The 17,836-nt window shown below is 36.3% G+C and overlaps 1 protein-coding gene across 1 annotated transcript in view; it reads right to left on the reverse strand.

The window, feature by feature from the left end:
* Nucleotides 1-708: 708 nt before the first annotated feature.
* The window catches only part of CFTR (CF transmembrane conductance regulator), a 178,606-nt gene continuing 161,478 nt past the window's right edge, over nt 709-17,836 (reverse strand). Inside the window, exons 24-27 of the mRNA XM_056118608.1 lie at nt 13,504-13,593; nt 4,376-4,548; nt 3,559-3,664; nt 709-2,277 (exon numbers count right to left, since the gene is read on the reverse strand). Of these exons, the coding sequence (XP_055974583.1) occupies nt 2,077-2,277; nt 3,559-3,664; nt 4,376-4,548; nt 13,504-13,593 (570 nt within the window). The 3' untranslated portion in view covers nt 709-2,076. The remainder of the gene's footprint in view (nt 2,278-3,558; nt 3,665-4,375; nt 4,549-13,503; nt 13,594-17,836) is intronic.

The raw sequence follows: 17,836 nt of genomic DNA on the forward strand, positions 1-17,836 counted from the left end.
AGCGCTCTCTTTAGTGATTAGAGAGGGGGCAAGGGGACAAAAAGGTCTGTGCATGGATGACTGTACAATGTAAATGCACTTCAGGTCTCTGAACTGTATATTTTTATGTGTTTCAAATGGGAAATTTTATGCAGTTTAAGTTTTACATATAAATGACCACAATTTGAAAAATGATAAATGGAGAGGGAAGGTAGCAAAGGGGTCAGAGCACATATTTTGCCTATACCCGACCCCAAATCATCTCCCGGCACCACTTGCTGCTTCCACCTCCCCACTCTCATTCCTACAGAATCCCCAAGAGTAGCCTGGAGGTCCCCAGCACTATAAAGCACAAATAATACTCCACCGTTGCGCCCTGACTTTCAAATCTCTGACCCAGCTGGGTGAGAATCAGTAAGATTGCCCCCAAATCCCCTGTGCCCTGCTCGGAGCCTGCCCTGAAAAACAAAGAAAAGAAAAAAAAAGAATAAAAACAAAACATCTAAAAGGAAAATCTTTATGTGGAATTGTCAATGATGCTATATCAAAGGAAATATTTATCTATTATATAGTCTATGAGTCTTAGAGACTAAATAAAGAGATCAATGAGACTTGATTAATGAAGACATCTGGAAACAGTTAAGTTTCACACAAATATATGAATTTTATTGACATATGATATTGTCATACAATAATAAATAGAAGGTAACCTGAAGGGTCACTTTAGTGCTTGAAGGCAGTGTGTCCGTGAAAGCTGTGGGTAGATTTTGTAGTACCTTTTCTGTCAGAAATGTTTCTAAGAGGGAACCCGGTGCTGCTCAGTAATCATACAGGTGTGAGCAACATCTGTGTCAGCCCTGATGTGTCTTTCCTCCACTCCATCAGGAAAATTCACAGTCCATGCCAGTATCAACCCAGGTTCCACAAGCTACCCTCCCCCAACCCCAGTTTTAATCTATCATAAAAATAACTAGTGCCATAAAAAGTTAACATTTCAAATATAAAAATTCTTTTATACAAATATAATTCATGATATAATCATTCTTAAAATACAACCATTTATAGATGAGTTTGAAATATTATTAAAATAAATATTTCCTAGAGAAAATTTTATTTGCATCGCAAAATTATAAAAGAGAGCATATAAAACTAATTCATGATTGAATCTTTTCAGTATGTTGCTCATGATCTCTCGTAGTCATATATACAGTATGAAGTTCAATAGCAATCCTGGAAAAACATCACCCTTGATATACCTAGATCTTTGGATTTCATGTAATTATCTTTGCAGCACCCAGAGTTTATCTCTCCACATATGCTCTACTAGAGAATCTGCATAAGAATTATTTTCAGTTGAGAGTTCTAATGAATTTATTACTTTCTTGGAAGCTGAAGAAAACATTTATTACCAAGGGTAAGCTTCTGTCTCCTACATGAGATTGAAACTGCTCTTCTCCTAGGTAAGGGATATATTCTTCTTATACAGATCAGTATTTTGAGTAGTGCTGAATGGTATGAACCCTGATTTCCAGGATCAGGAAGTCCTCTCTCTTTCTTGATAGCTAGATGTTGCATGGTCATATTTTGATGGACCATCTGTCACTCTCACTTGTTTCTTACACTTATTTGGGAAAATACAGTCTGAATGCCTATGGAATTATATTGTTGTGCTTCTAGGTATCTTGGAGAAAGGAGAAAAAGGGAAACAGGCTTATACAAATGACTAAAGTTTCCAGTTACCATTACTTAATCATATCTCTTAAATAGAATGAATACAGTTCTCCAATCATACAAATTTATGTTCCACTAAACAAGGAGTTGAAGAATTAATGTAGTTAGCATTTATTGACACTTTCCCAATCTCTACCAAAGGGAAAGGATTTTTCTGGCTTGCAAATCTTCCAGAATTTCAAGCACCTTTCACTTAATTTTACCATCGCCAGATAGCCACTTTTCTTGATCGAAGTGTGTGTCCTTGATCCCTTTTATTCAATTTTTTCCTTTAAAAATAATATTTATTCTCGTGATCTGAGGTGAAAACTGTTTTCTCTTTCAAGTCCTTGAATGAGTGTCCCACACCAACACTTGGACTGCTTTTTAAAGCCGTGTTTCTTGCACCTCTTCTTCCGTCTCCTCCTTGAGGGCAGTGATTTTGGATCGGGATTTGTACTTGCTGGAATTTCGATGTGGGAAGAGCTTCAAGCGGTCCGAGGAGCTGATGGCCTGCCGGAAGAGGCTCTTCTCACTCAGCAGCTTCTGGATGGAATCATACTGCCGTACTTTGTTCTCCTCTATGACCTAGGGAATTGGCCGTTAGTGAGATCTCAGAAGGTAGCACAGATCAGAGCAAGGACAGAAACTGGCAGAGGTTCAGAGGAAGATAAAAACCTAAGAGTAAACAGTGTCCAAGGGCTTGCCTTTCCCGTACTCTTGATATTACATTTGATAGCTGATCCTCAGGCTTTACAGAGAATCCACCATTTGAGAAATTAGCTGGTATTTTCTACTTGGCAAGTGATATTGGCTCGCTTTTTTCTAAATTGGTCTAATGCTGAGCAAGAGAGCTTCTTTAGAGAACTTTTGAGGAACTAAGGGTTCTTTGAAAACATGAATGTTTCATGTTAGTCATCTTAAATATTACTTTAAAATAAATAATGTCTCCATAGCACCTTAACAACAGGGAATATGAAAAGACATAACCATTTCAAACTGGTTCGCATTGGCCTGAGCTTAATATGCCTTTCTTTGCATGTTAAAATTAAACAAACTCAAGGCCAGAGGATAGAAAGGCTAAACAGGACTACAACAGAGCGGAGGTGATGAGTTCGTCTCTGAATATATCACCTGACACTTAGTATGATAATGGTAAAATCCTTCGGCATTTAACTCCAAGAGCCTGAAAATCCTTTGTAGAAATGACATGATACACAATCCTTAGCATTTCCTTATGACTAAACCCAGAGGAATTCGTGAATATCACTGGAAAGAATCTGACAGGTTTAAAGCACAATGAAAGAAAAGATGGATAGGAGATGCTCTAAGCTGAGCTTCAAATGATGACTGAAAAAAAAAAACTCCCAAGTCTCTCTTTGAACTAAACTAAAGCTATACATTAGACTTTTTAAGACTATCCAGACCTGTCTGGGATTCAATCATGGAAGAATTAATTACTGAGAGCATTCATTGGGACTTAGTCATTTTTATGACTTAATCCAACTAAAGAGCTTGAGAGATATTTATAGATAATTTCATTGTCACTATAAATAAATAATATGCTTCTAATTTGCTTTTTTTTTTATCCACCCCTGGCTTTGCTCAGGGTTCATTCCTGACTTTGTGCTTAGGGATCATTCCTGGCAGTTCTTCGGGGCACATATGTGATTCTTGGGATTTACCTCAGGTAGGCCACAAAAAGGCAAGTGCCTTAACTGCTGTGCTATTTCTCCAGCCCCCCTCCCCCCTGTGAAATATGTTTTAAGAACTTTGACATTGATGTGATTTGTAGGAACTATCACATGCAAAATTATTATGAAAAAATTAAAGAAGAAATGAAATTGAACATATATTATGAAAACTCACTAAAAATCGTTGGCATTCCAACATTGCCTCTATCCTGTGCTCGCAGAGGATTACTGTGCAATCAGCAAACGCTTGCTTTAGGGTTCTTCGAATGATTTGATATGTTCTAGAAAAGAAAAAAAATTCACATATAATGTCACAGAACAATCAACATTCTGCCTCTAAAGTTAAAACGTAGCTATACTCCTTATAGTTACATAAATACCTTCGTGGGTATTCATGGAAATGCTCGGGGAGGTATGCAGTACATGGCTAAAACTCAAGGTGTTGTGTAAGCAAGGTATGTGTTTTTCCACTTGAGCCACACCTTGGCCCATAAATAGCGTGAACATTAAAGAGATATGGAATTAGTTGCAATCAACTTTCCAACCACAGAACAGATTGTAACGAAGTATTTTGTAGAAAGTGTTTTGAAAAAAAAAATCGTGAACAAATGGTTTAGTTATATAGCATTCACTAGTAGTTCTCATGTGCTATAAATTTCCCCTATTGTGTAAATTGAATAGAAAGTAAAATCATAAGAATCCAATTACACCTATGTCATGAAATGTTACATCACATGTTGACAAGAGGAAACTGTTTGCATGAAATTCCCAAATTGCATTCAGAAGAGAATACAAGGCTCTTATATGTGGAAGTAAGCACTTGTACTCTTGTCAAATAGTGACTTTTCCACTGCGTAACTACTCCATACTAGGGCGGGTGGGACCTCTACTAGCACATGTGAAAACCTAATGGAATTTGTGTCAATTTGAAGGAGGCTCCTGAGATTCTGCTTGCATTACATAATTTCAGTTGCAGGAATTCTGAAACTCACATTGGATCCAAATGAGCACTGGGTTCATCAAGCAGCAAGATCTTTGCTTTACTGAGAACAGACCTGGCCAAGCATATCAATTGCTTGTGACCATGACTTAGGACATAACCTCCATCCATAAGAACAAAGTCAAGTTTTCCAGGAAATTGCTCTATCACAGATTTGAGCCCAACCTGGAGAAAAGAAAGAGGCAAAATGCTGAACTTTAAAAGGGTGGTATAGTCTGAGGTTGACAATCTGAAAAGTTATATAAGAATTCTAGATTAATTTCATAGTAACCTTCCTCGCATATTCATTTTATCAAGGTTACTTCCCCGTACAATTTTGAAGGTCTAAAAGATCAGCCTCTGACCTGTACTTGTTTCTGCTCTGTATTTCATTATTTACTCAAGAAAAGTTTATTGAGTGTCTATTATGCTTCAGGTACTCTAAGAGTCATGATAAAATGATGTATGTTCTTACAAGGCTTAAGGATTATAAAATCACACAAATAAATCCAACACAAATGAATTCATGGTAGGAAGATACTCCGTTTAGAAGGTAGTTATTCATTCTATCATGACAGACTCTTTTACACAACTTCTCACTCTCAAGTCTGAACTAATATAGTATGAAAGCTAGCATAAAAGAATCAACAAAGGAGCTTTTATTTTTTTATTACATCTTAGGCAATACGATTATAATAATGTTTATAGTACTGGTGTACAAAGTTACTGCACATCACCACCACCAACGTGCCCCTGACCTTCCACCACTGTCCTTATGTCACCCTGCTCTGATTGTCATTATCCCCTCCCTCCACTATTTGTTAGTCTGTAATCCAAGGTCAATGATTTGTCATTGTTCAACACAGTTTATTCTCTTATTCTTTCTCTCTCTATCCACAGATTAGTGATATCATCCAATATGTATTCTTCTTTATCAATCTCATTTCACTTCTCCCTTTGACTTATTTTATTTAATAGAATATGCTCCATTAACTGAGAAGCTCTTATAAGTACACATGGCAGCTCAGTACCTAGCTTTTTAATTAATAAAAATTGATATTAATACACTAATAAAACAATAAAGTAAAAAAACTGAGTTAAAATGTGTTATATTAATAGGAGACTTAAAGGTGTTTTGCTATTAGGGTGAAATTATTAATGTTTAAATGGATAGAATAGGTTTAAAATGCAAGCCTTTTACAAAAAAAGGCTTGACTCATTACATATTCAGATAAATATGCAGTCGTACTTCACAAATCACAAATTCGTCGATTGCCTCGAGTAGGCCCCAGTAAGGTCTCCTTCATCCTAGCCCTGAGATTATATTCAAGGCTCTTTAGGAGAATGAGACCCATTATTGTTACTGGTATTTGGCATATTGGATACGCCACGGGGAGTTTGCCAGACTCTGCCCTGTGGGCAGGCTACATTCGGTAACCTGCCAGTTTGTCCAAAGTAGGAATGAGATAATGCAGTCGTACTTACTTTTGCTAAATACTTATAAGTGTTTGAGGGTTAAAGAAATACACAGATGATTGTCTCCTACACTTGGGAAGTCTGAAGTTTTATGTCAGGAGGTAAAGAGTGCTCCTAGCTAACTGTAATAGAGGCAAACTGTCATAATAGCTATAAGAAAGACTTGAGGGAGTTCTCAGATGAATTCAGAGATGGCTGCACTGCTATTCAACAAATATTAGCTGTGTGAAATTCATTGCAAACCGCACTCCTTTCCTTGGAATTCTCATTAAAGCAATCTCAGTGAGAAGTCATTACTGCTGGAGAGGAGTTTCTGAGATGGTAGAGAATGCAAGTTTATCAATTAGACAAGGGGGACTGCTCCACTGTATCCTGGAAAGCTCACTAAGCTCATTTATGAAACTACCCTCAAGTCTAACTGGCTGAGAAAGTGAATAAAGACAATGAGTAGGAATTAGAGAACCTTTCTTATTCTCTTCAACTGTTTTACTTTATACAAAATTCAGCCCATGAACTTGCCAAACTCTCCTTTCCAAAACAACATATAAAACCTCTCACTTGTCTCAAGTTCCCTTTTAGTTTTTATTTAATGATCTTACTCTCTGTTCTTCATCTATGATCTGTGGACTCATGCTGGTGCATGGAAATTTCTTAAGTGATCTGCCAAAAATAGACCCCTTCCTGGCTGGTAGCAGCTCTAAGCAACAGCAGCAGATGTCCTAACAGCTGAAAATGCAATTTTATATCCGATCTAATAAATAAAATACTATCTACACTGGTTTCCACATACCCACTTTGGATTCTAGGGTCAATGAACAGTAGACTTATTACATATTATCTGAATATGTAATTAGTCCCTCAGAGACTAATTGTAGCTCTGCTCAGGAGTGATCCCTACTTGTACACAGGAGACCATATGTGATGCTAGGGATTTGAACCAGGGCCATGACCATTGCAACCACATGGTAGGCAAGAGTCTGTCCTTTTGTACTATCTCTCTAGCCCCACAAAAGTTTTTATTTCGGGCTGGAGCGATAGCACAGCGGGTAGGGCGTCTGCCTTGCACACAGCCAACATGGCCAACCTGAGTTCGATTCCTCCACCCCTCTTGGAGAGCCTGGCAAGCTACCGAGAGTATTCGATATGCCAGACACAGTAACAACAAAGTCTCCAATGGAGACATTACTGGGCCCGCTCGAGAGCTGTCAGAAGTACACAATTTTTTTTATTTCTTCCAGTTCAGAGGTATAAAGAGGTGGAAGAATTTTGTCATTTAAAATATCAAAAAAATCAATTTGTATCTTTTACCTCCACCACCTCATATCACAGAACTTACTTTTTCTTCCTTCAAATATTTATTTCTTGGCTTACAAAAACAATTATTACTACATCTTAGTATCACCTGTAAGCCAACTTTCTTCTTCCTGACCAAAGTCTACTCATCAGTCTCCCAAGATCTCATTCATTCTTAAGGTACGAAGCACTATGTACAAGATGAGAATATTCATTTATCTAATATTCCAGACAACTTTGAAATACTTCTCCATTCCTTCTCTTTTGTGTTAATTCTAATCCAGCGATCTTAGTTGAGGCAATTATTATTTTTTTAAGCGCCGTAATGAAAATATCAAGTATTGTCAGTGCATCACACAAAGATCCCCTGGTTCCTTCTAAAATATAGGCAACTATAGCATATTTCTCTTTATAATCCTATGGTAGTTCTTTTCCAAACAAGAATACAGCTATGTTCTCTCAAAGAGCAAATGAATCCAAAATTGAGTTCCCTGCATTCTGAGTTCTGACAGCACCAAACAACTTGTGCCACTGATTAGCCTGGAATATCCTGTTGAATATCCCAGCTTGTTCTTCTGGACTACTCATGGTAATAATTTTTGCACATTCCCCTGTTAAACTGTCAGCTTGTTGAGGGAAAAGACATCCCATGTAGTTCCATTTGTGTTGGGGAATGCAAATATAAAATATCCTGCCAGCTTCAACATATTGGACAGGAAATAAGTCTGAGCATAGTTGGGTGTAACCCCCAAAACAAAACCAAAAAGTTCAACATATTTATTCATTAGTTAGTCTTGTCATCAGAAAGGTTTTGATTAAAGGCGGGTGCTCTTAAGCCGAACAGCTGAGGGTTATGCCAGCAATTATTTGCTGATGTCAGAGGCACAACTAAGTCGCATTGACCTCGCATGTTAAAAATGAGGGAAGTAATAATATAGTCTTCAAAGGAACGTAATGAGGATTATATGAGATAATTTGTGGGAAGAGGTTACACTGAATTAAGCATCTAATCCAATGAAACTATTCTACTGTTGCATAAGGAAAACCCCATGGATGGGGCCAGGTCACTCCCATGGTGCATGAGGATCTGTAAGATTTTCCCTTCACAGTCTGCTTTGGTAAATAGGTAAGTAGGACATAATGAAATAATATGAATTTATGTCATACCACTAGTAATAGGATTGAGATTTGGTAAGATTATAATAACATGTATTCTTTATTTAGTACTACACTAATCAAGCATGAAGTTCCGAAGGCCATATTAGGAAATCTACTTAACTGTAAAAGACTTGAGACTTCCTTGTGGTAAAGTGTAAAGTATTATTTTTGTTCCCAAATAAAATTTTTCTCCAAGTAAATCATTGTGTCTAAATATATTTTACTGTCAGTAATTGGAGAACAAAGTTTTTCAAAATTGAACACCAGTGAGATAGACTAACCTAGAGTTCATTTCACAACATTCCTATCACACTGTTTCATTTACTATGAAGCAGAGTCAAAATATTTGAAAGTCATTCCTCAGAGAGAGGTCAAAATACGTTATTTAAAAAACAAATTTTGATGTCACTGAACATTTAACTCATTTTTTCTTTAGTTGTTTTGCTGCTCAGATTCTGTGATAAGTTTTGAAAAGATAATGGGAAGCATAAGAGACTATTGTTTTAGAAAAAACACAGTTGTTTCCAACTCTGTAGACTGGTAAGAATAAGTTCAGTGACCCTATTGATTCTTTGGATGCAAATGACTGCGAGTTTACACACCTTAATAGCCTCTTAAAGAGGATTTATTGAATTTCAGTACTATGGTATATCTGGGGATTCAGAGATAAAGGGCTTCATGGCCCTGATGGAGAGAAAAATAATAAGTGTGGGATTTGCTGTTCAGAAATAAGTGCTATGGGAGGGAAAAAAAGAAATAAAAATTGCTATGCAGATATCATCTTATCTAGTGAGCCTTAGTTACAGAATCTTTTATATTCATATATGCATACACATACATACATACATATGTGTGTGACCCCCCCCAAAGGAAGTTAGCTTGGTTCTGTTCAAACGAAGGTTAATTTGGAATTATTAGAAATCTAAAAATTAATAGTTATTTTCATTCCAATAATCTTAAAAACAAAAACATCAACCTGGGGTGGTGTAGTGCTGAAATGATGCGTGCATACAATTACCTTGAACAGTATTACAAACCACAATGCCTCAATAAATATTTTTTAAAATAAAATTAAAAAACATGAATAATTTGTAGGTAGATAGAACTTTGGCATGAAGAACTTACTAATTTTATGCTATTAAGTTAATAAATCATATCTACTTTCTGAACTACTATTTAGTCAGAAGAAATTTTGTTTTGTACAATATCAAACTAAAAACCCCGCTCTGAAAAGGACGAGGAATTTTCTTTAGAATGTTGACTTTTACTATTGGTACTCTCTGGAATGTTGAGGCACAGGAATTTGCTCTTGTGGCAAGTAAAAAAAGCAGAAAATTGAATTGTGTTTGGAAAGAATATCTCAGTAAGGGTCAGGTATAAAAAACAGACATTCTCAGGACTGGAGTGCTTGACTTGCATATGTGAGAACCTGGGTTCAGTACCCAGGGTGCCTGGTTTCCCAGCTGTGCAGAGTGAACTCCAGGTACAGAATAGGGAGTAGTTTCTCAGTATCTCCAGGTGTGGCCCACCAAATCAAAATGAAACAATTAAAAGGGAAAAAAGCACTCTGAATTCCCTTTGAGATTACTTTTGACCCTACAATGCAGGTCAAATTTTTAACTTAAAGGTCATTGCTTCTATTCTTCAAGTTGATCTCTAAAAGACCAGCACTGTATAAATAAGAAACTACTAAGTAAGTTAAAAAACATGAATTACCAGAAAAGCCTTTATTTTAGAATCAACTGACACACTGCTTAGATACTGAATAAACACTAAGCTAGCACACTGTGCTGACAAGGTCTGTGAACCAGAGAGGTCAGGGATGTAACTTGTGGGCCTGCAGCAACAATCTCAGACACATTCCTCAGACTGCTCAAGGTTGTGTATCAATCCCAAGACCAGGCTCATGGTATCATATCTGGGAATCCTTTATTTTTTATTTTACTAAGCACTTGACACATTCAATTAGTCAATACTTACTGAATATCAGCTAGGTGCCCAACATTATTCCACATGCTAGAAATGCCACACTAATAGGGCTTCACCTATACCTGCAGGGAACTGACAGTGTTCCATGGAGTGTCATCAAATTAAGAAGAAAATGTCTATCTCAGGTGAAGAATGCTTTGAAAGAGGGAGAGAGTCACCCTCAGACCTAAAGCATTAGGGCAGGTTCCTGGGAAGAAGCAGTGTGTAAGGACAGGTCTGAGTACTGAGCAGGAGCAGATAGTGAAGTGTTAGCAAGGGTCCTGGGTTTAGAGGAGAATCTGTGAGAAAGTCTCTAAAAGGACAAGGGGCATAGGAAAAACCATGGCAAATAGAGAAGTCTGGAAGTGAGTTTAAGGAGACCTGGTTAAGACTCAAACATGAAGGACCTTGTAATACCACCTGAGCAGGGTGATGTTTGTCCAGGAAACAATAGGAAACTTTAGGAAGAGAAGGAACAGCAGTGAGATTTATGAAAGTCCATCAGAACTGCAAAGAACAGAATGAACTGTAGGGAGTCAATAAGGGGAAACCATACTGATCCCTTCAAACATGAGAATTAGTGTTGGTGTCACAAAAAGATTTAGATATTTGTAGGAGAGTCTTGATAGGACTTTATATGTGGTGACAGAGAGAAACTCAGGCTCGAGCATGAGTTTTAGATCTTGGCTCTGGTCAACTAGAGGGTGGTGAAGCCACTTGATGGGATTAGAAATATAGAAAAGTATTGTCAGTGGAAGATATGAAACTGTAGGTACTATGGTTCCTGTCTATGCTAAAATGTCACATAAAGAGCTGTGTGAGCAGATCTACTTTGGAGTAATTAACATAGAGGGGTAAAGACCAGAGAGATAGTATGGAGGTTGTTAGGGCACTTGCTTTGTATGCAACTAGCCCAGATTTAGTCCCCAGAATCACATATAAATCCCAAAACATTCCCGTCCATGAGAAAAGGGCCGGGAGTAATCACTGCCAAGTGTATTTATGTCTATCTACAAAGAGAGAGAGAGAGAGAGAGACAGACAGACAGACAGACAGAGACAGAGACAGAGACAGAGACATACACAAAGAGAATGAGAGCTTAAAGAGAATACAAAGGAATTTCCCCAAGAAGAAGTAAAATATGAATTATGAACTGTCAAACTATAACATTAAAGAGAAAAATCCAGAAAGATCATTTGGAAAATGGTTATTATAATTAACTTTTAGGTAGTACCTAGTTTCCATGCACTGGGTTGTCCCTATCACATATAAAAGCCTAAAAAGTTAAAACAATCCCACCAAATTACTGGGTGGGATTGTTTTAGGGTGTTAACATTTTTTCTTTCCTTGGGATTTGATTTCTTTAGAAATTCTCTTTACTTAGCCAATAAAGTTAGTAGAAGTTACCTGGTCCTGCATGGATAGGAGAGGGGTAACTTAGACCATCTCAGTTCAACATCTCAAGAAATGTTTTGTCTCCCTTGAACTTGCTTGAAATATTTATCCCAGAATGCTAAGACAAAGGAGCCAAGATAAAGGTGTGAGCATAGGGTGTAAGGGGAAAATGCTGTTTGGACCAGCTTTGCTTCAAAAACTAAGTGCTGGTATCTAGGCATGATCCTCATGGCTCTATAATGTCTTGCTCAGTTCAGCAAAGATAAAGTTTTCACACGGGATTTTAGGGCCAAATCCAAGGAAGAAATAAAGTGCAGAGCTATATTTACAGCCCCCTTGTCTATCTACAAATAGCAAATAATCAAAAAGAGAATTAATAAAATGACTTAAGTATGACTTGATTAAATAAAATAAAAACTGGTAAAATTCTGAAGTTAACTGTGTCTTCTACAATATCAGTTTATTGTTATGATCATGATTTCCTGTAAATTTTTATCGTGACTTGGCAATACTCACACATTTTGTGAAGTCTAAACTTCCTAAGTTTCTCTCCCGTTACATTGTGTTCCTCTAGTTCATTCCCTGAATTCACATCAAAGATCTAAAAATGCGTTAACAGCAATTTAGTTAATGTTTTCTTTGAAACCCTTGTTTGTTGGGTAATAAGGAAACTTTGATAATGAAAATGGTTAATCTATGTGTATTTTATTAGGGACATGTTAAGGTTGGGCACTCAATGGGTGAGTGTTTAACACTCATGGGCATTTCAAAGCTCATGGCAAGATACATTCTGAAAGCAAGCAGAAAATGGAAAGAACATCTAGTATAAACAGAATCAGGCTACGACAAAGATCAAAAAAGAAACTTTTTGCAGAAAATAGTTGGATAAAGCTGTTCTCAATTATTTATAAATTTAGGTGTTCTTGGGGTCCATAATTATAATCTGCTGCCACATAGAGCCTTTAAGATTAAAATCTCAAGTTTAATGGAAAAACAAACAATATCTTTCTCTTTTATTATATAGAATACTTAAGTTTGAGGAATTATCAGTTTTAGCTAGAATGCTTGGTAAGAGAACTAATAATTCACTCTACCTCCTCTATACTCCAATTCATCCTTATAATACTTCAATTTTATAATGAACCACCCACTGAATATATATGTATATTATTTATATACATATACAGACAGAAATTTTTATTCTATTTTCATCCATAATTTCTATAGTTTTATGCTGTGTCTTAAGGACCTCAAGACTGTGGGAATATGAAGTTCACATGGCATTTCACCTAGAAGCTTTGATAGCTACATCCTCTGAAGAACTGGAATTTCCACAGTCATCTGAATGTGCTCTTGAAACATCATCATCCCTTTCTTCCCAAAAAAGTAAAAAAAATCAAAGCAAAGCCTTCCCCTTATGCTTGGAAAGCTTCAGAATGAAGACAGGGAATCGGTGAGAAGGTACTGAGCGGTGGTCATTTGTATCTCTCCTTTATGTCTCATTGATGGATTTGGGTGGCAAAAAAGACCAAGGTTCTTTTCCCTCTTGTACTCTCTGAGGAGAGTAATGGGTACAATTATTCACAGGGTACTCTCATCAATAATTTTATTGAGGAGAATAATGGGCCCAATTTCTCAAAAGTACTGAGAAGAATAATGGGCCCAATTACACTGAGGAGAGTTATGGTCCAACCCCAAAATCTTGGGTACTTCATGAATATTAAGGTTCTCCCTTTGAAGTTGTATACACAGAGATATACAAATACAGTATATAAAATTATCTCATCTAAGATTACCATTTTTTTGTGTGTGAGCTACCATTTTCAAAATTATTTTAATTAGCATCCTTACCTCTTCTGTAACTTTCCATATTTCTTGATCATTCCACTGATCATAGGGATCCAGGTTTTTTCTAAAGGTTCCATTAAATATAAATACTTTCTGTAACAATACAGATGAAAAGTATTAATAATGTAAACATCTTTGCATTTTTTCTTTTAAATTGTGAATGATATAAAACATAAACATAAGATAATAAATACCTAAAACTTACCATCATTTTAAATTAATTTCTTGTATTTATTATTTTCTATTAGGAAATAAAATACTAATGAACAGAAGGATACTTTTGGGATACAGAGGGCTACCATTTAATCTTCCCTACTTTGTAATAATAAGAGGTAAAAATTATATGCACAGAGAAATGTGGAGTTAAAATCCTGAAATCCCACTACATTAAAACAAAGGAAAAGTTAATACAGAAAAATAAAAACATTATAGCTACATTTAAAGTTCCTTATGAAAATCTTTTAAACTCAATACCTTTAGGAAAAAGAAATTGCAACCATTATAAGTTGTAGGAACTTAAATTTTTATTGTCATAACAATATTTATTACTGCAAGCAAATATAACAAAGTTAAAGCTAAAATTATAGTTTTATGACCTATAATAAACTGCTAAAACAAATTCCTACTGTGTTAATGTATTGGATTTGTAAATCTAGCCTAAAGGATTTTGAAACAGTTTAAATTTATGGACATTTACTTAAACACATATTTATATGATCTATAAACCAAGGCACAGCCCTACTTGTGAAAGCAGAAGGCCATAACTTAGAAATTCACGAGAGTGTGGAATCCAATTATTTGTTTAGAAAGAAATCTGTGTGATCGTGGAAGCACATTATAGAAGGGAAGGGAGGCTGGTGAAAAGGATTCAACTGAGGTGACAAAAGACAGTCTAATTTCCTCCAAGGAGCCCTGCACAACTATTACCCTAAGTCACCTTTCTTGATGCATCACCACTCACTTAGAGCTGCCTATACTGAAAGAATATTTTATGAGAAAAATCACTGTCTCATTAGGAATGCTGATGCATCAATAACATTGAATTCTCTTTCTGTGCATGCAGATAAGCCGACAAATAATCTTGACATTAATGTCAGAATAAGTTTTCTTTGCTTGTTTTCCTATTGCCTTTGGTGAATAGCATCCTGTAGCGAGAATTGAGAACCAATTTTTTTTAAGTCAAGGCTTTTGCAAATTGCCTCAGCCTGAGAGAGATTACTCAAGTCTTCATCTGATCTGTAACAAAATACACAAGGCAGCTGGCCCCAGATTCCTGGTGCGTGTGCTTCTTGGCAGAATATAGAATATCTTCACATTGGCACCAAGTTTAAGGAGTCACTTTGTAGACCTTATTTCCTGGGACATAATTTATGGTTTAAAGAACATGTTGCTACCCTCTATCTTAGGAAAACTTGGAAGAGGGCAAGAAAGAAGCCTTAGTCTGTTCTTTTAAATCTTCATTAAATATTTTCCAGAGGGGACACCTACATTACTTATAGAAGTGAATATGTGATGATTATATAATTTTAAGACATGAAGGACACACTCCTCCAAGAAAATAAAAGCAATGTCTAAATCAGTTAATGAGAGGAAGCAAAGGACATAATCACGGAATTCTGATAAATGAAGGAAAATTCAAAAGAAGTGGCTCTGAAGGACGCATACTAATTGTTAAGTTTAGCAACTGAGGGTTTTTAGTATCTAAAACCCAGAAGCTTGCGAGTGGAATGTAGATATAAACTATTTAAATTTTCTTTCTTTCTTTTTTTATTGTTTCTCACTGTATAGAAGATTTCTAGCATTCTTTTTTTTCTTCTTTTTTTTTGCTTTAGTCACACCTGGAGATCCACAGGAGTTCCTCCTGACTCTGCACTCAGGAATTACTCCTGGCGGTGCTCAGGGAACCATATGGGATGCTGGGAATTGAATGTGAACCGGCTGCATGCAAGGAAAATGCCCTATCCACTGTGCTATCGCTCTAGCCCCATTTCTAGCATTCTTAAGAAGGATGAGATATAGCAACTGCAGCTCATGACTATCACACAATGCATAGCATGCTACAGAAAACTTGTGTCCACTGGGAACAAGGCAGCTAAAACCAGGGCTCCCATTTGTTCCTGGAAAATTCAAAAGAAGTGGCTCCGAAGAACACATGTCAATCCCTTTTCTTTAAGCAAACAAGCAGCAAGTGTATCAAGTTGCACTCAAGGCTAATACTACTCCATTGGATAATTCCAGAACCCACTATGGGGGGGGGGTGGTATAACTCACTTTGGGAATACTGAGTAAAATTACACACACACACACACACACACACACACACACACACACATATATATATATGTACATATATATATGCTTGGGAGCATTTTGCTTTAATTATTTATCTTCTAGACTCTGAAACTATTATTGTGTCACCCTATTATCAGCACAAAAGCATGCACTTAATACCAGTTCAGTCAATGTTGCCTGAATGGATAAGTGCACTAATGAGAAGACAAACAATCAAAATGTGCACACATCATAGTGAGAGTTAGAACATAATGTTTTTCGGGAAGAGCAGTTACTACAGAGTGCTATCTTTATAAGAGAACAATACTAACAACCTATTAAAACATTGATTTCTCTTCATTATATAAAAAATGCCTAAGATTTTCACATAATATTCTAATAATCTGTATATAATATTCACCAAGTATATGGTAATATATTGACTATTTTAAATAGGTATGGGTTGGGGGGAGATAGCTCAATGGTTGGAGATACAGCTTTGAGTCCACATGGTTCCTCATGGTATTCCAAGCACTATTAGGTGTAGCCCTGGAGGTCTCTGAGAACTGCTGGGTGTTGATGATGGTGGTCCCTGGTATCACAGAGCCAAGCAGTTATGCATCTTGGGGCTCTGTCATTGAACTTGGGCAAGTATTGCAGGGAGTGGCCTCAGGACCCCTGAGAACTGCTTGGGAGGCCCCCAACAAAATAAGATAAAATAAATACAAAATCAAAAACTATAAAGATAGAAAACTACTTGCTGATATGAGGTAATTTGAAGCTAAGATAGATTCAATGAATTCTGTAGATCTTTCTTTCCTTTACAGTTTATTCTCTAACATTAATGTAATGCTTCAACTTATTTTTAGTTAAATAGGAACTGACTGAACTAATTCAATCATGATTTAATTTTATACAGCTGATGTGACATTTCAGTACTACACCACAAAGAGTACTAATGTTATCAGTATGTCACTATATAAGAAATAGCATATCCTTTCAATAGACATCCTTGGAATATTAGAAGACATACTTCAAAATGAGGGTCATACACAAATGTAAGTGACATCTACAATAGAATAAACTTGTATTTATGAATGCATATCTCAAAGTATTTTTGATTACTTTACAAAAAGCTTGAAGCCAGGGAATAGAAGACATGAAATAAAAGCAATTTGGAAAGATATACTTTAACAGAAAGATTAAAAATTGACATAACTCTTGCCAACTCATTTTCCCAGAAGGTCTTGCATATTTGGGTTCCTAGATAGAGCATATGATAACACAAAAATCTCTCTATCAAGGGAAGATAAAATAAAAGACTCAGTGAAATTGAAATGAGTTTCTTAGAACTTTGCTAATAATTCTACTGAGAAGATTTATGTGAACAAGAACTAAAAAGCCTTGCAATTATAATTAAAAAGGAAACCAGAATACTTAGAGTAAATGGAAGAACAAGACTTCTTAGCCACCAAGAGATTGTGTTCTGGACTGTTTATAATTGCTATGTTCTCTAATGCTCTCACTTTGGGATGCTTGCATTTCCAATGCTTCTTTAACTTTAGAAAAGTTGATGATTTCCTCCCCCCACCTTTTTTTCAGGCGACATCTGGCAGTGCTCAGGCATTAATCCTGATACTGAATTCAGAGATCTATCACCCCTGGAAGACTTGGGGAATCACATGGGGTGCCAGGGATTGAACCAGTTTAGCCACGTGCAAGGCATATGCCTTCCCTGCTGTACTGTTGCTTCAGCCCACAATCTCCTTTTGGTGTCTGAAGAAACAATACCATTTTTTTCAAAAGTTCAGCCAAGGCTAAACTTCTGGCACCATAGTAGTAGCTACAATACTGATTGCTTTATTAGTTTAAAGGAACAAGTGTAAAGGTAAATACATCAAGAAACAAAAACTTTTTTCTCCTTCAACCTAGATTTGTTGTCAGTCTACATGGAGATGCCCCTGACATTTTAATTTTGTACTCAAAGTAGGAATGGTTAAATCCTTTGTATAATAGTTATGGTGCCTCTCTGTACAAAGGGAGCAATGTAATAAGGTAAAGGTAA

Source organism: Sorex fumeus, unplaced genomic scaffold (assembly GCF_029834395.1).
Source record: "Sorex fumeus unplaced genomic scaffold, SorFum_2.1 ptg000037l, whole genome shotgun sequence".
NCBI lineage: Eukaryota > Metazoa > Chordata > Mammalia > Eulipotyphla > Soricidae > Sorex > Sorex fumeus.